Genomic DNA, 22,891 nt, shown 5'->3' with positions numbered 1-22,891 from the left:
TGCAATAAAACAATTTTTCATAAGCAGCAAGTGCTAACTCTTCCGTTTATATCACTTTTCCCCGTACCTCATTTCAGTTAATCTCCGTCTCTTTTTCCTCGCTAGCGTGCTCATGGGGTATTCGTGAGAGAGGAGGACAAACCTGCGCTCTCTCAGCCATAGATGGCGTGCGGGGCACTGCACCACGTTGCAGCAGCTCATTGGCTAAGAGCAACCCACGTTTACTTCAGAACTCTTAACTCTTTCACTGCTGAACCTGTGGCTCATTCACTATAAACCGAGTGTGACTGCTAAGATTGATAGTCTTTTTTTATGTTTTGGTACATTTTATCCAAGCCATACTTAAATATGGGTTACACAGGTGTCAGCATTGACTGATCATGCTGAATCTGTGATTTGAAATGTGTTCCTCATTGGATTCATCCTACCGTGCAAATAGACTTGGACACAGTAGCCGATCTCTTACAGAACCTATGATATCTTTGGGTGGATCAGCCCGCTGAGGCCAGACTCAGACTCTGAATTTCAGTTATTAGTTTTAATACTTTTAATATGTTTTCAGGTGTTAAGTCCTCATTCTGACTCTAATATTTACATTTTCTCCAAGATCCAGTCGTTAGACACATTGTTGTGTTTCTGTCCTTTTATATTGATAACTGAGCGACTGGAAAATCACAGAATAGCCAACTAATGTAAACCAAGTGGGTGAGAACACCACTTGTCTATATTCTTAGTTAACATTCTTGTTTTGATTTAGCCATATCTCATATGTATTCTGTAATATCAAACATTAGTGGTGGCCCGCTTGAAGCTGACGCTGTGTGTGTCAAAAAGAAGCACTGTGTGGAGACTTGATTTGTTTGGCCAGAGTCACGTGATCAGTGACGTCCGAAGCTTCATTTAGAACCTAACTGCTTCGGTGGTTTATAGGGAAGTGAATCATTCGCGGGATTCATGGAGTGTTTTGATGGTGAGAGACAGCAAACCACTGATTATTGTATTGAGAGATTTGGAGCCAGCGAGGAAGCGAGGAGGTTCTGTCGCGTGGGAGTATTTAGAGTTGATTTTGGTCAGTTTTGGTTGGGTTTTCCAGCTTTGTGTTCTTGTTGTTTGTTTTTGTTTAGTGCGTGTTTATTTTTTCTGAAAACGTGAAAAACTTAACATGTCAAAAATCTGCTTTTCATAATATAAATATCATTAAATAACTTTAGAAACACATCCATTTGACTCTTTTTATTTAATGTAATAAAATATATTTTATTTTAAAAATAATCTCAAAATGTTTTCTGGCTGATAGTCTGTGGGACCCAGGAAGACCGTACACCTGCATCTCTACAGTTTCTGTGTGAGAGGATTTTCTTCAAAGGAGAAATCATCTCAGCCATCGCACGAAGGAACAAATTCTCTTTTTAAATAAAAATTTAAAAGGGTTTCCTTAAATGGATCATGTCTTTAATTTGCAAGTACATATGCATGATCTCTTTCCAGTTCACAATCAATCTACCCCCAGGTCAAAAATATGTGTAAGAAAATTGGCCTAATATAATATTATTTATAAACATACCTGTCCAGCTGTCCAGCGATTAGTGCATGGAGGCAGGACCTCACAGCAGAAGCATACTCAATAATGTGTTGTACATTATTATATGTATTTTTCACTTATTGTATTTGCCAACATCAAGAAGTCAGAAGTAAAGAAAGACCACATCATGGTGCATGTTTGAACAAGGGAACTTTATTGATCACAATAATTTATTAAATAAATAAACAAACAAAAACATGTTCAAAGCAGCACAGCGGTGGCCCAGTGTCAAACAGAACTCCACTCTGCAGCGTGAGCAGTCATAATGAAGCAGTTGGTTTTATTTTGTGGATTCAAGCTGCTCTTCATATCTTTGGCCACCAGATGTCAACCAGAGAGGACTGTGTTGAAAAGCGTCGAGTAATGAAAACGTGCTTCAATACTTCAGAAAGCTTCATTTGGCCGAGTTTGGTTATGTTTTCCACTTTTACAGATTATATCATGTAAAATCTTGGTTTAAATCGATTCTGACAGGTTTGTTAAGTTAACATGTTTTTTTTTTTCATTTCAACTGTTAATTGGTTTAGTTTGAACTCACCTTACCTACCAGTGTGCCAGGAACAAAAGCAGGAAATGTAGTTTTACTGTATTTATAGCTTCCTGGTTAATCTGAGGTCACAGGAAGACACCAGGTGAAGAAGCAGGAGAACCTTTGTAATTTAATAAAACTGATTTTAGACTGTGTTTATAGAGAAATTGATTTGTTGTAATACGTATTGTGTCTGAGTCCAGAAATGTTTGTCTTACCTATCTAATGGAGTAGTCCAGGGTGAGATTGTTTAAGTGGACCATTTAAGCAGAAAAGAACCAGGTCAGTGTAGCTGTTTACATTTTCACCTTCATTTCCATTGAATTAAGTTCAGTTATGTTTATTTGAACTGAGTTAACTATGGAGTTGAGTTTCTTATTAAGTTTTGTAAATATTGTTTGGTCACAAAATGGTGAATAAATCACTCGCTCCACTGGACAGCATCAGTCTCCTGCCCTTCTTTAGCTGCTAAGGTCAAGTCCTTCTGGAAATGTGTCCACTCCTTTATGAGTGAGGACATGGATCGGAGAGTCAGTCAGCAGGATGGGAGGAGTTAGAGAGAAACTTGGGGTTTGTTTGAGAAAAGCTGGCCGTGAGTATGTTAGTATCACAGACCCCAGTGACTGACTCAAAGTTGAAGTGAACTTTTTATCTGCAACAGGAAGCCAGAGTTGCAGCATCTCAGGCTGAACAAACTCAGTTGTTAGCTAAACCTGCCCAGCCATATCTGTGACTGCTCCATGGGCACACAGCTAATCTGCGAGAGCTGGAATTTTTTAACTCAGTGACATCCAAATCAGTTTGGATCTTTAAAGTCAAATGTTTCTTTTTCACTCCATTAAAATGAAACTACCATAAAATTTGAATTATTTTTTTATACTGCAGGATAAAAAAAAGCCTGAATCAAATGATTATTTCCATTTATCATGCAGGTGGCTTGTGAATGGGACTGCGGTTCCATTGAATTTGGACCGATACTCCCTGGTGGCTGGTACCCTGGTGATAAGCAGCCCCGACCCCATCCGGGATACAGGCTCTTACCAGTGTCTAGCTATCAACCGCTGTGGCACCATCATTAGCAGAGCAGCCAACCTCAAGTTTGGTTGTAAGTAATAAAGACCTTTCAGTCATTTTACTTGTTTGAGCTGCCGGCTTTAAAAACATGGCAGAAAAGGCACCAGACAAAAACACGAGTTTACATTCTTTGTCTGCTTCTGGATCAGAGCTCGCTGGTTTTAGGACTTTTCTCTGTTTTTTTCAGCATTTATTACTTATTTGTCTGCATTTGCTTGTTCCAGACCTCCATGACTTCCCTCCAGATGGCAGAAGTCCTCAAACAATAACTGAAGGTCAAGGAACGTTCTTGGCCTGCCAACCTCCTCCACATTACCCAGGTACCTCTCTGTTTCATTGTTCTTGAAAATGATAATTTATTATATATATTGTCAGAGAGCCACAGAATAGTCCTGTGTGTGGCTGGAACATTAGTTTTTTCTTTTGCATCATTTTCCTTGACTAAGAAAAAAAGAGTCGTGCTGCAGCTAGCCACTTCACCACTAGTGCCCAGGGCCAGAAGGTGATTAACAGGTCAGAGGGGCAGAATATGACAGTAAATATGAAATGAAATCTCTCACTGATACATTGTGACTGTCATGATTGTGACTTTTTACAGTGAAATCTAAGCGCTGACAGAATGAAACGACTAAAGTGACTGACGGCGATTCTTTTCTTCTCTAGCGCTGTCTTACCGCTGGTTTCTCAACGAGTTTCCCAACTTCATCAGGAAGGATGATGGGCGCTGGTTTGTGTCACAGGTCACGGGGAATCTGTACCTGGCCAAAGCTGAACCTAATGACACAGCAAACTACTTCTGCTTCACAACGATCAACATGGAAGTTAGCACGAAGAGCACATTCAGCAAGGCCAACCAGCTCACGGTAGTCCCTGATGGTATGAAAGACCTACAGCTGCATCACTCGTCTCTTAGCATCCTCACGTATAGTTGTTCCGCTGTCTGTAGTTGAGCATCAATGATTCTAAAAACATAGGATAACAGGGTGTTGTTGTTCACTGATAGCCCAGTGCAACGTCCAGTTTTAAGTTGTGGCATTAGCTTGCCTGTTATCAGTTTACTAAAGGCTGAAGCAAAGTCGACTCAGAGACAGCTGCTGACTTTCTCCTTCTCATCAGTAACCCTGCTGGTCAGCCCATGGAATACTGGCCCAAGCCTTCCACTAAGGATCTCATTTAGACTGAAAGGATTTGGATTTTTACACTAAAAAGAGGTTATGGCACAGAATTAAGTGATAATCTAATCTAAGAAGATTTGCTTTTTCATTCCAGCCAATCCCAGGAAGTCAGCTCCAACCATTAAAGTGCGCTTCCTGGCAGATACCTATGCCCTGGCTGGACACACCACCCAGTTAGAGTGCTTTGCTTATGGAAAGTAAGTGTCCATCGCAGAAATTGCTGTGTGATGCTTCTGATGTGTCTTATATTATAGAGTGATGCGGTTCAGCTGTAGTAATACATGTCCAGCCATTTTTACATCCTCATACCTCAAACCTAATTATCACTCTCTGATCGCTGCACTGCATTTTATTGACCTCTTACTTCCATCTCTCAACTCTCGCTTTGCTTTTCATCTTAAAGTCCAGTTCCAAAGGTGCGGTGGAGGAAGGTGGATGGTCTAATGCCATCCAAGGCAGGCCCCACTGTGGAGGGTCCCACCCTGACCCTTCCTGAACTCTCCTTTGACGATGAGGGCATTTATGAGTGTGAAGCCTACAACTCAGAAGGAAGGGACACGTACCAGGGACGCATTAATGTCCAAGGTGACTACAGGTTCTTCATTGTGCAGCAAAGCATGTGTCATTTCATTTTAATGCACTCGTGTTCATTTTATAGCTCATGTGTATTTGTTTTTTCTTGACTTTCTTCTCGTCCAGCTCAACCAGAGTGGTTGCAGGTGATGACCGACTCAGAAGTGGAGATTAGCTCAGATCTTCAGTGGAGTTGTGTGGCTGCTGGAAAACCTCGACCCTCTGTACGCTGGCTACGCAATGGACAGCCACTTAGTACACAGGTAACACAACACACACACACACACACCTGACCATAAAACTTCTGAAGAAGGCATTTGACATGACCATGTGGGTACAGTTATCCTTTGGACTCGATTTTGAAGCAGAGAGATATTTCTTTGATGACAACCTCTCAGCCCATCATGATGGTACTGTGGGCATTCCAGTAGTTCCAGCTGGTGGCAGCCTCAACCCTTGGTGCTTTCTGTGTTGTTCCTTAACCCTTTAAAGCCGGTCAGAGCGGCACGCACTGTTTTGTGTAACTATTTTTAAATCCCTGTAGAACCGGAACCGCGTGAGCTAGCGCAATAATTTGTTTTGCATATGAAACCGGAGGAGTTGTACTTACATCTGATGCCATCAGCTTGTCCTCGGTCACGGTTTCCTTCCACATATAGCTTTGCAAAAATTGCATAAAAAGCCTTGCAGGAACAAAAACATAATATTCCAGAAACACGCTTTGCCGATCCGATCAGCTGTTCGTAACACTTCCCACAGTGAAACAGACTTCAGCGCGAACTGTCACATGTCCGCCATTTCCTGCCCGAAACCGGAAGTGACGTCACATTCGTGAAAAATATAGTTTTTTACTTGTAGGCCTTAAAAGCCTATACTGGTGTTTTTATAAGTCATGGTTGACTTTATGCTTTTCTGAATAGTTGCTGGGATGCTTAGAACTCGAATTGCACTGCTGGAAATAGTTTATTTTGATGCTGTTTTCTTTGCAAATTTGCATCATAGGATTGTTTTTTGTTTTTCCTGCAGTATATAGAAATTGCTGTATCTCCAAAATAAAACTATGAAGACACTCAAAATAAATTTCCTGTGGTGGGAAACTATTTTTGCAACTTTTTTGTATTTAAAGTTTTGAGGGATAAGCCTCTTAAATTTCTCCAAGTAGAAATATATGTAAAAAAACCAAAAACGATTTTCAATTCTTTTGTAGTTTATTGCACTTTTTTGTAATTAATGTAGTTACTATGGACTTAATGCATACATATTATTAAAATCTGGGCTATAACAGTTGTATTGATGTATAGAAACTTGAAATGCTCCCAAAAATGGCTCCACAGCATGTAAAAATATAAAGTAAGCTCTGGCGGACTTGGTTCTATGGTAGGTCTTACATCCTAACAAATTTCCTCTCATGGGTGGGTGACAGGTTGGATTTTCAATCAGATCAATTTAAATTTTTAGTTTTTATTTATATAGCACATCATCACAACAACAGTTACCTCACCTACAGTACCCTACAATAGGGTAATGTCAGTAACGTAGTGGGGACGGAGCTGGACTCTCTTAGGGTGGTGTCTGAGAGGCGGATGTTGTCCAAGATAAAGACAATACTGGACAACACCTCCCACCCACTCCATGACGTGCTGGCCAGTCACAGGAGCACACTCAGTGGGGGACTGAGATTACCCATGATGCACCACTGAACGACATAGGATATCGCTGCACCACTCCTCCATCTAATAGGCTTTAAACACTGTAATAGTTACACCTTTTTGCACACGCTCTTCTCTTACTCGCTAATGTTGCTCTCAACTTTCTTGATATTTATCTATAACCACCTCTGTCAATCATTGATATTTATTATTGAGTGATTTGTATATATTGTGCTATTTCTTAAATTTGTAAATCTGTAACATATTGTATTGTTAAATAGTTTGTTGTCTGTTTTTGTTACTGTACAGGAGCAACTGTAACCCACATTATTTCCTTAGGGATTAATAAAGAATTCTGATTCTGAGTACAACAGCAAATCAGAATAACTTGTATTTATGTCCAATTTCTAGAACTGACCTCAAAATCTGCAGTTGTTCAGAAATGGCTTCATTAACCTTCTGGAATAGTATTCTGAAGTTCCAAGACCTTAGAGATATTGTAAATCTGAAAACTCCTTAAAATGGGGCATGGGGTTTATGGAGAGGGCTATGAGCACATTGTGGCATAACTTTCATAAGTTCCTTATTTATTAGGGACTTCGTCTTGATCCCAACCATGGATACTGCCTCTTAAAAGCAGTGAAAAAAGGAGCCAAAGCATAATCAGACAAATAAGGAAAGCTGTGCTTCAGTTAATGATTCGACCTAAGAACACCTGCGTGTATGAATATGGCTTTTGTCCTTTAATAGTTTAATTGTCACTTTAGTTATTTCTGCAAACAGTGAGCTGAATAATGCAGTACTGTACAGCATGCTTTGTTACACATGTCACAGATCGGTTTGTGCTTTCTGTAACTTTATCTCTTCTTTACCTTCTTCGGACCTCAAGGATCGTGTGGAGGTGAATGGAGTTCATCTTAGAATCATCAACCTTGCTCTGGAGGATTCTGGCATGTACCAGTGTGTGGCTGAAAACAAGCATGGCACCATCTACTCGACTGCTGAGCTCAGGGTCCAAGGTAGATAGAGACTTTTCATTCTCGAGCCAAGTAGTTTTTATTGTCAACCCAACAATATACACTCAAGTATACAGTCGGGTGAAATATCGTCCTCCTATATCAAAGGTGCAGACTGTACAATGAAAGAAATTCAAATACATACGTACAACTATACAGAAACAAGATAAACTACGAATAAGTACAACAGTATTGTACTTGAATAGAAATAGAGTAAGAATTAGTGATGGGAATTCCAGCTCCGGCTCTTTCGGCTCCCAGCCGGCTCTTCAGGTTGTTTTGTTGCTTTAATTAATTTATTATCAACAACAATATAAAATTATGGACAAAAGTAATTACTAATGTAAAAAAAAAGTGGTTTTATTTATATATGTTTATATATAAATATATACGGTGGCCCCTAGAGACAAAACACGTACAAACTCCAAAACACATTTCTAGAGTTAACTGAACTTCCAAAACAGAGCTACCAAGATCACTTAAATTACAGCCAGAGGGGCCGATGGCGCGATATGGCAGCCTCGCTTCTGTCAGTCTGCCCCAGGGCAGCTGTGGCTACAACCGTAGCTGCCTCCACCAGTGTGTGAATGTGAGAGTGAATGAATAGTGGCATTGTAAAGCGCTTTGGGTGCCTTGAAAAGCGCTATATAAATCCAATCCATTATTATTATTATTACACAATTGAAAGCATATGTGTATTGTTTGTGTATTTATACACAAGCACTCACCTGTTACTACCACACACCAAATCGGTCGTTGTCACTTCCTGGCTTGTGTAGCCATTCGGTAACAAAAGCTCCACACTGCCCCCTAGCATCCTGGAGCACTTCTGTTGCGTTTTGGAGGTTTCACATGCTTCGGAGTTTGTACGGGCTTTGTCTGTAGGGGCCACCGTAAGTATACTTTTATTTATTTACTCCACATAAAATGCAATAAACAAATTATAAAATACAAAGACCAACTATTTACATTTCAACTTTTAACTATTTAAATTTTCAGCCTTTTCCTTTTAAACTAATTGAAAGTGAAACAACACAAAACACTGCAAACCACAACACAATAAAAATACAAATTATAATATGCAAAACAAAAGGAAGATGCACAGAGGACAGTGAGAGGAAAGTGTTATGTAGTCCAAAGAAGTGTGTGTGGAGAAGAGAGTCCAGTGTGGAGGGGGGCAGCATGGAGCTGGACTGCTTGGGGGAAAAGCTATTGCACAATCTCGCCAACCTGCTCCTGATGCTGCAGAGTCGTCTTCTGGATGGGGGAGAAGTAAAAAGTTGGAGGGGGTGGTGATGCGGGTCAGCCATGATGGTAGTGGCTTTATGAATGCAGCATGAGGTATAAATGTCCAGTAGGCTGGGTAGAGAGCTGCCAACGATGTGCTCCACACAATCCTCTGGAGGGGTCGAACACAGTTCCTGTGCTCAGTGTGATGGATCTTGTATGTCCAACCTGAGATCCATTGATCGGTTTGTGTGGTATGTGAGCTGTAGTGGGTCCAGTTTGGTCTGATGGTGGTGTTTTTAAAGCACTGTGGCACAACAGCTTGGCTCAGGGAGATGTTGAAAATGTCCGCTGGTTGGCACAGGCTCTGAGCACACGTCCAGGTATATTGTCTGGTCCAGTAACTTTTTGTGGGTTGACCCCAGCGAGAGTCCTTCTCACTGACTGTCACTGTCTCAGCATTCTCACTTATGTCTATGTGATAGACACAGATACCTGTTTCTTTAGTTACTGGCCCATAAATAGGACTCTTGTTACTTCAATCTATTCTACTTTTACCTGTAAAAAGGTGTATTGATAATTCCTAAAGACAACATAATAAAAGCATGCCATTACGTGTAAAAAAACGTATTAATTTTTCGTTGGATTAAAACAAACAGGAGATACAATTGACAGCAATGCACCACTCTCTTTTGTTCCCCTATCCTTGTGTGTCTCTTCCTTTCAGTTCAGGCTCCAGACTTCCGGTTGAATCCAGTAAGGAAGCTTATTCCAGCAGCTAGAGGGGGACAGGTGATGATTGATTGTCGCCCTCGAGCTGCCCCGAAGCCCAGTCTGTTCTGGAGTCGTGGAACAGAGTTGCTCACCAACAGCAGCAGGTATTTCCCTAGCTAAGCCAGTGTTACAGTTCATACTACAGTGTAAACAGCATGTATGGTCAACTACCATGGTCAGTAAAGTCGATCCTAGCACTGATTGTTTTGTGCACCCTCATGTAGCATCTCAGGCCAAAGTGTGATGCACACAGATGGCTGCAAAAGAACATTGGCTGCTTGGTCTTTCATTTTTGTAAGCTTCTATTCCATGAATAGTACAAGAACAACTGAAAGCAGTCTCACAGCTAGCTGAGGCCTGTTCCCATGCTATTCTATGATAAATGACACAGATAAAATATCTGTTGTTCCAAGCACTGAACTCATTGATTTGTATATTATTATTTTTAATGGAACTTTCAACACGAGGTCCAGAGAGATGTTGTTGCAAGTAAAGGAGTCTATCATACCAGTCAGAGTAGCCAAGTATATATAACCTATACTTAAAAAACAATATATAGACAGAGACAGTTTTGTTAATTTTAAGTTTTTGGAGATGGTAGACAATATACAAAATTGGCTGTAATAACATAACAATTAATATAGTACCTTTGTTAAATACCTTGAATTTAAATTTAAAGTGTGCACTTACCGTATTTTCTGCAATATAAGGATTATATATATATATAAAATCCTTTAATTTTCTCAAAGATCGACAGCGCACCTTATGTATGAATTCTGGTTGTGCTTACTGACCTCAAACTGATTTTATGTGCTACACGGCGCTCACAAATCTGTCAAAAATGTTTTAGTATGACTTTGCTAAGCTTCGAAGCCGCACCGCTTGATGGATTGTTGGAGCATTACAGCTACTGTAGTCAGGAGCCTCGCGGAGTGATCTGGGTCCCAGACTCTGCCTGCTTCAAGTCCTAAACTCCTTCTTCTTGAGGTCCTAAAGTCAAACGAACACTGAGAGGTAAAAACAGTCTAAATTCTTCCATCTGTAATAAAATCATCAGTGTTGCTGCTTTACCAGGTGTAACTATTAAGTTTAACATGCAGGCATCCATGAAAACAGAATTTATTAAATATAACAGAGTTAGACGTTAGCAGGAAGTTAGCTCGCTAGCTTCCACCTAAACATGTTCTGACTGAGATTTTTCTGAAATAATTCAAACGTACAGCTCTGCTATCACTTCCAACATAAATGAAGACAGGAAACTAAACAGCAGTGACGTTTGTAGGGTTACTGAAGTTGGGCTAGCTGGTATATAATGATGTGCTACGTGATCGCTAGCGACACAGCTATGTTAGCATAGCATAAACAGTGAAGCTGGAGGACGAACACTAACACTTTTCCACTTATAAAAGTTAACGTTAAGGTTCCTGATGGTTAGAGACAAATGCAATCGCATGGCAGGATGCTGTAAACGGACCAAACTTCAGTCAGAACAACTGAGATAATCCATCCACAATGCGAGGTTAGTCATTAATATACTGCAACAACATGGGAATAGAGCCGCTGTGAGAGAATACAGCATTAATGAATCAATGGTACAGAAGTGGAGGAAGCAAGAAGAATGAGCTGAGTAAAGTTTGATTTATCTGACTGCTTTGTTTGCTTAATGCTCATAATCAGGTGCACCTTATGTATGAAAACAGACCCGTTCATTGACAGTCTACCTTATAATCCGGTGCGCCTTATGGTCCAAAAAGTACGGTAGATTACATATTGATTGTTTGATTTAAAATTCACTTTAGTGGTGTACATTTATACACCTAATGATATATGTAAGTTTGTCATTCTTTCAAAAACTCATCTGCAAATGGTGTGAATTCAAAGTTGTTTGGCTACAATAATAGCAGACAAACTTTAAACCCTAGAGCTTGGAAAGAAACCGACTGGATTCATCCAAGAGGCTTCTTTAAATCTAAAACCAGTCCCAGGGATTGAAGCCCTAGTGGGGGTTGTCCCTTAAGAGTGTTGTTGACCTGTTTTAATCATGTGCCTCATTACATGAGCCAAGGTGTGAAAAAAGGCGTGGGTCATTACCAGGTTGGATGTTCCTGGTGACCAATTTCTTAGTTGACTAAATGAAGAAAAACATTTGAGTCTGAAACTAAGAAATACTAAGAACAATTTAATGGACAGTGTCAAAATATAATAACAAAGGCATTTAAAAAAAACGAGTAATCACGTTCCGCTATAATGCTTAACTGTGCAGCACATCGCATCGTGCATTATGATCATTGTTCATAATGAGCATGTTAGCATGTTATACTCTAATTCCCAAAGAATGTACTCCTCATTGGCGAGTACAAAACTAGAACTCAACATCTCAGTGAGGTCAAATATCAGCTCTCTGACGTTTATATGTATTGCACAACAGCACTTGCCAAAAAGCATTCAACTTCAGCATATGGAACAATGTATGTGCCTCCCATGAAGAAGAAAAACACTCAAAATAAACCAATGTTATGTTTGTGCCTGTATACAAACATTGCATTTTGGGGAGAAAATTAATTTGAGCAAAGAAAAGTTTAATTTGAGCGTACGGCAGGGCAGTATGGCCAAAAATATTTATCACGATATATATTTGGAAATTTGCGATAACGATATAACTGACAACATAATTGACGTGAGACAAAATACTTTACAACTCCACAACTTTATTAGTGCAAAAAAAACCATCAATGTATTTTCACTGAAACAAGCAGCTGTTTTCTTCAGTAAAAATATAAAAATGTAACAGTGCAAATGCAAATTCCTCACTAACAAAAGGCATTTCCAGTAGAAACTGGCCGACATATCCTCAGCATAACCATGTATAACATCCACAACACTTAAAAGACTGATAAGTCTCGTACTGACTGTTGCGTTAGGTGACTTAAGTAGGTCACATGGTGGGAGAAGGGCTCACAGTGGTTTCACCTGAAACCTCTGGTGGAAATGACACCTTGGCTCATGTGATGAGGTAAATGATAAATAGTATCGACTAAAGGGTCAACCCCTCTAGAGTTTAAATACCTGGGACTCTTAAACATTTGGTTTTAGCACTGAACACACCTCTTAGGCGAGGAAAGAAATGTCTTCACGAACCTTTAAGAAGTCCAGTCGCTGTCTTTCTTTCTTTCTAAGCTCCGTAGACAACTTGGAATAAGTTAAGTTTTCCATGTACAAACACATACAATGTTTTAGATTAAATTAAGGGTTATATTGTACTGTGTCTTTTCTCAGAATAGCAGTAACTCCAGATGGCATCTTGTGGATTTATAACATCAGCAGAGCAGATGAAGGAAAGTACACCTGCTTTGCTGAAAACTACCTCGGCAAAGCCAACAGCACTGGACACCTGTCTGTGAGAGGTACACAACTCAACAACTCAGCCATAAGTAACAAACAACCTCATGCCACATGTCAGTGAGTTGAAGCCTTTGTTCCTATTGCTAGTCGCTATAATCATCTCAAAGTCGAGATAAGCTTAACTGTGCACTTTGGATTGCTTGTGTTCTCTTCTGACACACGTCCATGAATTAATTATTTCATTGAAATGTAATTATGTTTGAAAACGCATTCTCGTAAATTAATAGAACTGAGTGGTCCTGAACCTTCGACTGTATCAAGCATGAACGAGACAATATATAACATTCAGACTCTGATGAATGCAAAAGGAGGAACTCAGGGTTCACTGTCTTAATCAAACTTAGTTTTGGCATGGAGACTGGAGGAGCCACAGATCAACCCACCAATTCAAAAAAGTGTACGTGAACTGGAGACTGCTGGAACACCAGTGTCCCTGTAATGAAAGGATATGAGTCCTCTAGTCCAGTGGTCCCCAACCTTTTTTGCGCTACGGACCGGTTTATGCCCGACAATATTTTCACGGACCGGCCTTTAAGGTGTCGCAGATAAATACAACAAAATAAAACCAGTACCGGTACCGAAAAAAAGAAGATTTATTCATAACACACGTGAAAAGACCCAGGAAAACCGAGTTAACGATAAAAACGATAACAAAATAACGCTGAAAACCGATAAAAACCCTGAAAACCAGACATTTCACACCTGAGCCTCGGTACCGCGGCCCGGTACCAAACGACTCACGGACCGGTACCGGTCCGAGAACCGGGGGTTGGGGACCGCTGCTCTAGTCCCACAGTGGTTGATTGTCTTGTGTTCACTACTGCGGCTCCTCCGAAAAAGAAAGCCTCCAATCAGAATTATTTGACCTGGTGACCTTAAATGCACACCTTAAGGCAGATAGCTGTTAACATGTTTGTTTATCCACCCTGACGAATCACCAGTAAAACACTTCTTCTTTTGATTACTATTTATTAAAGCATTGAATAATTAAAAAGTATCATGTACATGGAACTGGTCTGTTTAGAAAACCACAGGCGTAAAACACTCAGTCTTCCCAAAAGAGAGTGACCCCCTGGCAGAGTTTTACATGTGAACGTGCATCTGTCTATCTAACCGGTTCAATCTGGTGGGGAGAAGCTGCTGGTACCAGTTATCATGTCTACATCTGCCCCACACATTCTTACATTTTCACTGATATTTCTGCAGGTTTCTACATAATTATTCAATCAGTAAAAGATTTTTAATTATATTAATCCCAAATAATAATCAAACCCAACATTACCCCTCCAGATAAGCTGGAGAGGAAATGGTGTCTCATTTATTTAGAAGTTCTTCATTTATCCTGGAAAAAACGAGTTTGTTTGTCGATTTAAAAAACGCCCTCTGTAAGGCCAGGACATGTTGCACCGCTGACTGAAGAAAACAAGAAAGCATTTGAATGGTACACAAGAACATCTATGAATACATTTTCCAAACTGTCAGACTTGTTTATTTTTTATTTTGGTATCTTCAGACATTTGGACAAGGTCTTGCTAATCAGAACTATTTACCCCCTCACAGATGCCACCAAGATCACGCTGGCCCCTTCTAATGCCGACATAAATCAGGGCGAGAATGTGACGCTCCAGTGCCATGCCTCCCATGATGCAGCTATGGATCTTACCTTCACATGGTCTCTCAATGGTGTCCTTTTGGACCTGGAGAACTCTGCTGGGCCTTACCATCGGGTGGAGGGGGTGAGTCCTATAATGTTTGTGCTGAAAAGAAGGTTCTTGCGAAGATACAGCAGCTTGCCTACCAATCGGAAGGATGGTCGATCGATCTCCAGCTCCTCCTGTCTCTGTGTCAAAGTATTCCTGGGCAAAATACTGAAGCATGAGTGTGTATGCTTGGATGTATGTGACCTGTAGTAGAAAGAACTCTGAGTATTTAAATGGAGTGCTATATTAGTACCAGTGCAGGTTTGAAAGCCTGCAGAAAATTCTGATTTGGTAACTTCTATCATTCACTCTTGAGACTGTGATATTTAACTTTTAGCTTCATCAAGGTTTCAAGACACTATCTCTACTTTCAAGATTAGGCTTCAAACTTTCCTTTTTGCTAAAGCATATAGTTAGGGCTGGACCAGGTGACCCTGAATCCTCCCTTAGTTATGCTGCAATAGGTGTAGGCTGCCGGGGATTCCCATGATGCACTGGGTGTTTCTTCTTCACTCACTGTGTGTTAACAGACCTCTCTGCCCTGAATCATATCTGTTATTAACCTCTGGGAGTTTTTCCTTCCCACTGTCGCCAAAGTGCTGCTCATAGGGGGTCATTTGATTGTTGCGTTTTCTCTGTATGTATTATTGTAGGGTCAACCTTACAATACAAAGCACCTTGAGGCAACTGTTGTTGTGACTATATACATAAAATTGAATTGAGTTGAACTTAGACAGCACAGAAAATAGCAGCACAAATTTCAGTTTTGAGTTTTTATTGGTGCTTTAGGCTAACCCTAACCCTGTGCCATGGCGAGTAGCACTGTTACCTCGCAGAATGAAGGTCCTAGGTTCAAATCCGTCATCTGCCTGGAGTTTGCATGTTCTTCCCGTGTTTGTGTAGGTCCTCCTTTTGGTAGCTAGCTTCTTCCCACAGTCTGAAGACATGCCATTAGTAGTTAGGTAATTGGTGAGTCTAAATTTCCCATGAGTGTGAATGGTTGTGTGACAAACTGGTCACCTGTTAGCTACCTGTCCTCAGTGAGGAGAGCTTTAAAAGCAGAGCCAAAGGTGATTAGTAAAATCAGATTGAAACCATTCCAGTGCAGTCCCTCTGATGCCCACTAAGTCCTACAGCCAGGAGATAAGGACACCATAATATATGATATCAAAAGCAGAACCGAGGTCTAAAAGTACTAAAGCAGCAGATTTCCCGGAGTCAGTAATAGTTAAGAGGTCATTTCAGAATTTTAATTGCTGTGATGTGCTTTCCATCTTGATGCATGCTCAGTCATCCATGTTCCAAAGGTTGATTCAGTTCATCAGGGCGTCGCGTTTTCACTCATCAGGTGACGTCTTCAGTCTCAGCTGACTGCAGGTTTCAACCTTATAAACAGGACATTTGCACAGTGACTGAAACCAGCCCACTGAAGGAACAATGGGCTGGGAGGTCAGTTTCACGATCAATCATATGCAGACGGTGAGTAAGGGGGGACATTGATGATGTACTGTAAACCAGTGCATATGGATCAGCTTGACACATCCACAGAAGCACAAACTGGGTGTCACCAGATGTAGCGCCCAGTGAAGCAGAAGAATATCACATCAAGTAAATGCAGTTATCCCAGCTGGGAGGGCACCCAACGAAAGCTCCAGGCCGTCCAGGAGAGAAGGACAACTGCTGCCTAAGACAAAACCCTTAGTGATCCCTTGTAGCCCCTTTTCCAGTCGTTCATACTCAGATTGCTTGGATGAGTGACATTTTTTGAGGGCTAAATCCTCCCCTTGGCAAATTCTGGCTGTCACCATATCACCTGTCCCGAATTCAAGATCCAATTTAGGATAGGCTTTCAATTAGAACCTGCAAGCTTCTATTTCTGTTCATAATGTTCCATGGCCACATTTCAAAGCTCATCACTAAAGAAATATATAGGCAGGAAATGTGTGCCTTTGGTGTTTTCAGCTCCTCTTTTCCACAAATGGACCGCTGACCCGCAGTCCATCCTGTTTCTGTGTTTTCTCTTCTTCTACGTATGGTTTCTGCTTTTCCTGTTCCTAAGGCACTCAAATCTTAAAGTCAGGGTAAGTCAACATAAAGCTGGCATTCAAGATGGTGTTATCAAAGTCTCGTCTGTTTTAAGTCACATTTGTGCTCCTGTTAACAAGTGCTTCATCCTCTGAGCTGCATCAGCCTCCATCTCTTTATGCTATCCATTCACCATCCCGGTCTCCAGAGGCCCTGCAACCTTCTCGCAGGCCCTCCTCTCTCTCTAGCCTTTCTGCACTCTCATACTTGCCTCCCTCCTGATCTATGCCAGCCCTCCAGCCTGGTCTCAGGCTCTCACACTCGCCTCTCTGCTGGCCCGCTTTGGCCTTCCACCTTGAATGCAGGATCTCACACTCGCTTGCTTATCATGGAAACACAAAGACTTTAGATGCAACTGAAAAGTCTATCAAACCTTCCTGCAGAGAGATTTTCCAGGTGACGCTATTTCTGAGAATTGATTGGTCAGTAGGCGGTGATTTCATGCCTAGTCTGCTCGTCTGAGTTTACACTGAAGTTACTGGGATAAGCCAAAATCCAGGCCTCTGGTCACACATGTTAGGGTGAATGAATCCAGATAAAAGAAAGAGATCCACTTGTTCCTCCAATTAAATGCTAGCAAACATTGCATGTAGCTTCAGTCTAAATAAATAGGTTACACACACAGATCTATGCTTGTTAGAAGGATGCAGTGAATGTTAGTTTGAGCTTTGAAGTATTTGTGGATAATCATAATAAAAAAGGAATATCACCAGAATCCTTTCATTTTTTTTAAACAGGGCTTTGATCGTGAAACGTGCAGGTGTGGCGGAAGTTTAATTAACAAAGTCCACAGACACAGTCAGCTGTAATCGACACCTTTATTCTGGTGTGGATGAGAGCGAGTGGGCCTTCAGCAGGGCGCTGCTACGCTGGTCCCCCCCAAGGTGCCAAGAACAAAAGGCTCCACCATCTGTTTAACCCGATAAACGGTGCCCGGATGTCTCCAACTGTCTCACGACCGTGTGCAATAAACACATATGTGATATAATCAATAAATAGGTATTTCCATCACACAGATTTGCAGTGACCCAGTCTGTTCAGTCTTTGGTTCACAGCTCGGCAGCTTGTCTGAAACAAGCGTGACAGAAAACTGCTGCTCCATGAAAATGTAGTTTCACCTGAATTTATTTTGTAAAGAAACCAAAATTCCAAAACACTGAAAGAAACTATCCGGTTGTTCAGGGATGACACGACGAATCCTACTTCCGGACCTAAAGTAGTCTGCGTTTAATATGGCTTTTATGTTGTTAACATGTTTAATGTTTTGTATTTTCTTCTATTTAATCTCACAGCTCCTAAAACAGTCAGTGATCACTGTTGACCTCCCTCGGCTTTTATTACCGCTAATCATTTATTTAAGCTCAGTTTTTAAAACCTTAGGATGTAGCTACAGCCCAGCCCATGCAGTAGTATATGAATGACTAACCTCGTATTGTGGATGGATTATCTCAGTTGTTCTCCTGGCTGAAGTTTGGTCCTTTTACAGCATCCTGCCATGCGATTACATTTGTTCCTGACCACCGAGAACACTCACGTTAACTTTTATCGAGTGGAAAAAAAGTTAGCTTGTTTATATTATGCTAACATAGCTGTGTCGCTAGCGGTCACGTAGCACATCATTATATACCAGCTAGCCAAACTTCAGTAACCCTACAAACGTCACTGCTGTTTAGTTTTCTGTCTTCATTTATGTTGGAAGTGATAACAGAGCTGTACATTTTAATTTGTTTCCAAAACCCCGCAGTCAGGACATGCTATATTGTATTTAGATAGAAGCTAGCGAGCTAACTTCCTGCTAACTTCTAACTCCGTTAAATGTCATAAATTCCGTTTTCATGGATGCCTGGATGTTAAACTCAATTGTTACACCTGGTAGAGCAGAACGCTGATCATTTTATTAAAGATGAAAGACTTTAGACAGTTTTTCAACTCTCAGTAATGCCATAGTGATCGTTTGATATATGGACCTGCAGCGGAGTTTAGGCCCAGACACGGCTAGTGACGTCAGACTGAACAACCGGATAACAATAAATAATAATAGATTTTATTTATAGGCGCCTTTCAGACCCCCAAGGTCACCTCACAGTAGCACGTAAACAATACCATAAAAAACATAAGAAAAATGTATATATAGCAAACATGGCAGATAAAATTTAGACATAAACAGTCATAAAAGTATAAAAGCAAATATAAAAACTGAGCAGGTAAAAATGGCCTAAGACAGATCAGGTGTATGCAATTCTAAACAGATGGGTTTTGAGTAGTGATTTAAAAGTGGTGAGACAGTGTGTGGTCCGGAGAGCAAGTGGGAGTGCATCCAAAGTCTCGGGGCAGAACAACTAAAGGCTCTGAGTCCCATGGTAGTCAGGCGAGCAGGTGGAACTGACAGAAGGGAAGCTGAGGAAGAGCGGAGTGTACGAAGGGGCGAGGATGTGTGGAGAAGATCGGATAGATATGGAGGAGCGAGGTTATGAAGCGCTTTGAAAGTGAGAAGCAGGATCTTGACACGGAGGTGAACTGGGAGCCAATGGAGCTGTTTAAGAACTGGTGTTATATGTTCAGTGGATCTAGTTCTGGAAATAATACGAGCAGCTGTATTTTGAACCAACTGCAGTTTATGGATGATTTATGAGGTAAACCATAGAGAAGAGAATTACAGCAATCCAGATGAGATGTGACGAGAGCATTGACAAGTATGGCGGTACTGTGTGGTGTGAGTGAGGGACGAAGAGTAGAGCTGGGTGTCATCTGCGTAGCAGTGAAACTGGATGTTATGCTTCCTAAAAATATTATCTAGGGGTAGGAGATAGATGATAAAAAGTAAAGGACCCAGGACAGAGCCTTGGGGTTCACCAGAATTAACTGGAGTAGATGCTGATCTGTGAGGGAGTAACTGAACAAACTGTGAGCAGCCAGAGAGATAAGAGGTAAACCAGGCGAGTGCTGTACCATTGATGCCAATAGATGCTAATCTGTGAAGAAAGATGCGGTGGGAGATAGTGTCAAAAGCTGCTGTAAGGTCGAGAATGAAGATGGAGATGAGTCCAGAGTCAGCTGCAAGCAGAAGATCATTGGTGATTTTTACTAGAGATGTTTCTGTGCTGTGACATGAACGGAAGCCGGACTGAAACTGTTCGTACAAGTTATTTCCAGTGAGATGACGATGAACCTGTGCAGCCACTATCTTTTCAAGAATTTTTGCTAAGAAAGGGAGATTTGAAATTGGCCTGAAATTATTTAGATTGGAGGGATCTGAACCGTTCTTTTTTAGTATGGGAGTTATTATTGCAGTTTTAAGGGAAGAAGGAACAGAACCAGATATAAGAGAGGAGTGTACGATATTAGCAATCAGTGGGGCAAGAGACGGGAATGAGAGTTTGACCAGAATTGTCGGCAGTGGATCAAGTTTACACGATGACGACTTTAAGTTTGTAATTATGGAAGATGGCTGAGTTATTGTGGGAAGTTCAAAATTGGACAGAGAGGATGACAGCTGAGAAGGACAAAAAATGCAGATACATTTGACCATATCACAGGACGAGGGCAAGTGTTGATGAAGATTCTCAGTCTTGGTGTAAAACAAGTCCATAAATTCTGAATCCTATCCTGGCCATTTGTGGCCACTTTGCTTTTCGCTTTTCAACCATTTTTGTTCTGTTAATGCCAGTGGAATGAAACTTCCCAAAGGAGTGTATTTTTGTCAGATTTTTTCATTTTCAACATCAGCTCCTTAATAATGTCAATAATATTCACTATACACTAAATAGTTCCTCTGGGTTCTATCGTGGCCATTTGTGGCCAATTGAAACCCATTATAACCACCTTTTTTGATTCCTTGTTACTGACAGTACTATATCATGCAATTTAGGTAAAATTGCTTTCATTCTAAAGTCAACACATGAAAATTGTAGTTTTTAATGTTTTTTACCAAATGACATCATTTACCCATTTTTGGCCAAGCAAGCAATTTCATGTAATATTCTGAGTTTCTAGTAGCAGCCTTTGATGGCCTACCACACTCCAATGGACCAAAATAATGAAACAATTTTGACATAGGTTTGATCTTAAGGATCTAATAGTTTGTGTTTATGCATGACATTGCAGTACAAACATGTATTTGCAAGATAGACTGGAATAAATTCAAACATTACATAGGCTGCAGTGAATTTTTGTGGATGCAGGATATTGAGCTTTGAGGTTCCCAGTCACTTAGCTTTGAAGCACATGCTAAAAGCACTTTTACTCTTGTATTTTTCATCAAAAGATACCATACCCAAAATATTAACTCTAGAAATAAAAACAAAAACAAAACCTGCAGCTGCAGCTGGAGCGCAAACAACAACAAACACTGTTTGTAAACGTGTCCTGGAGTTTCTGCAGGTGCAGACAGAGCTACTGCTGTAAGTAAGCCTAACAGCTTCCAGATCATTTATTCTGGCAATATGGCAAGAAGGTCATCACTGCTTCAAGCACTGCCTATATGATCTGGTCAGAGAGCAAGGACAGCAGCAGTCATCTGTCCTTGAAGAAAATACATCTGCCCAAGATGAAGAAACCTGCTCTCCAGAAGATGAGGGGACAATCTTCAAAGAGGCTGACTGCATCACCACTGATGAGTTCTAGCCAGTGCCCGAATCCTCTTCTTTGGGGGAGGATTGGGGTTGGGGGGCATGGAGGTGGAGCCCCCCCCCCCAATGATTGGAGGGCTCCACTCACTCCACTTCACTCCAGACCACTGGAGGGCTCCACTCACACCCAGTTCTCAGGAAGTGTTGTTGTTGTGTTTTGGAGTGAAAGTGTTGAGTTCTGTGGTGATGAGCAATAAACGAGCAGTGTTTATTGAGAGCTCTCGTGTCGTCTGCGTTTACCTCCACATTGGTGACCCCTGACTCGAACATGCTGCAGTCCGATGGTGGCGCAGACTCCGCTCTGGATGCATCAGCAGCGCCAGCCCTCTGCCTCCGGCTGCAGCTACGTTTGCTGTGGCGCAAACGTCCTACCTTGTCAGAACACCGGACTTTTGGCTTCACGATCCCCCGTCATGGTTCGTGCACGTGGAGGCCCAGTTCTCCCTTCGTGACATCTCGGCTGACAACACGAAATATCACCACGTGGTGGCTTTTCTCGACCCGCTAGCAACCCGTCGTGCGTTGACGCTCCTCCGGGACCCACCCACCCGAGTACGCCGCTCCTAAGGAGCTTCTTCTTCGGTGCTATGCCCTCACCGACGCAGAGCGAGCCGAGAAGCTCCTCTCCCTCTCAGGCCTGGGTGGTGGTACGGCTCTCGAACTGATGGCGCACATGCTGTCCTTTCTCGGACCGGACGACGGGGGATTTCTCTTCGCCCACATTTTCCTCAGACAGCTGCCGGCGTTCGTGAGAGCCGGCCTCGCCAACTCTCCGCTTCCGGGCACGAAGGATTATCGCTCCCTGGCTGAGGACACGGATCGTATTCAAGTATTCAAGTATTTATTTTTATTGTCATTGTCAAAGAACAATGAAATTGCGTTCTCCGGCTCAATATTGAGCTCTTTTATTTGGTCACTAAATTGCCTCACTGGCCACTAACACACCATGTGTGACATTGCTTTTGGCCATTCATCTCCTCCTCCCCCCCCAAACAAAAGAAAGAATAAATACATAAATAAATAAAGTAAAAATAAATCATTGTAACAGTTACTGTTACTGACCTGCAATGATGATAAAAAAACATATTAGGTTTCACCATTTATATGCTAAAAGATGTGAACTTTATTACTATTTTTACTATAATAATACATAACCTGACTGGTATTCAAAGGGTATAATATCAGAATTTGAATTATATTTTGGTTTTTATGACTAGAAGCGGTGCTAATTTAAAAAATCAAGTCAATGAAAGTAGAAAAATGTTTTAATATATGAATTTTATAGCATTTTGTAAATGTAAACAGGGGGTGGCCATTTTTGGCCACGAACAAGCTGAGAGGGATTTTTTTTTGTTTTTCTCTCACTGCACAAAAAAACCAAGATGCATAAAACTCATTGATACTTTTAATTATTGCTATGCATCTAACCTCCATCATGGTTAGAAAATAAATCAGTTTGCATGTATTATTTAGAAAA

The 22,891-nt window shown here is 41.2% G+C and overlaps 1 protein-coding gene across 2 annotated transcripts in view; it reads left to right on the top strand.

The window, feature by feature from the left end:
• cntn2 (contactin 2) overlaps positions 1-22,891 on the top strand; it is a 90,583-nt gene that overhangs the window by 42,503 nt on the left and 25,189 nt on the right. For both annotated transcript variants that reach the window (XR_015128994.1, XM_086291025.1), the window contains exons 4-13: positions 3,044-3,216; positions 3,410-3,505; positions 3,849-4,061; positions 4,455-4,557; positions 4,764-4,945; positions 5,060-5,196; positions 7,472-7,601; positions 9,553-9,703; positions 12,876-13,003; positions 14,562-14,737. Coding sequence is in view for 1 of the 2 variants with exons in the window: in XM_086291025.1 (XP_086147151.1) it covers positions 3,044-3,216; positions 3,410-3,505; positions 3,849-4,061; positions 4,455-4,557; positions 4,764-4,945; positions 5,060-5,196; positions 7,472-7,601; positions 9,553-9,703; positions 12,876-13,003; positions 14,562-14,737 (1,489 nt within the window). In the remaining variant the exon portion in view is untranslated. The remainder of the gene's footprint in view (positions 1-3,043; positions 3,217-3,409; positions 3,506-3,848; positions 4,062-4,454; positions 4,558-4,763; positions 4,946-5,059; positions 5,197-7,471; positions 7,602-9,552; positions 9,704-12,875; positions 13,004-14,561; positions 14,738-22,891) is intronic.

This window comes from Aulonocara sp. 'chitande type north' Nkhata Bay, linkage group LG5 (assembly GCF_057382095.1).
Source record: "Aulonocara sp. 'chitande type north' Nkhata Bay isolate Kocher_YH1m ecotype deep benthic linkage group LG5, A_spYH_male_GT1.1, whole genome shotgun sequence".
Lineage (NCBI taxonomy): Eukaryota > Metazoa > Chordata > Actinopteri > Cichliformes > Cichlidae > Aulonocara > Aulonocara sp. 'chitande type north' Nkhata Bay.
Note: the sequence above shows the minus strand (reverse complement) of the source record. Positions and strands in the feature narration are given on the sequence as shown.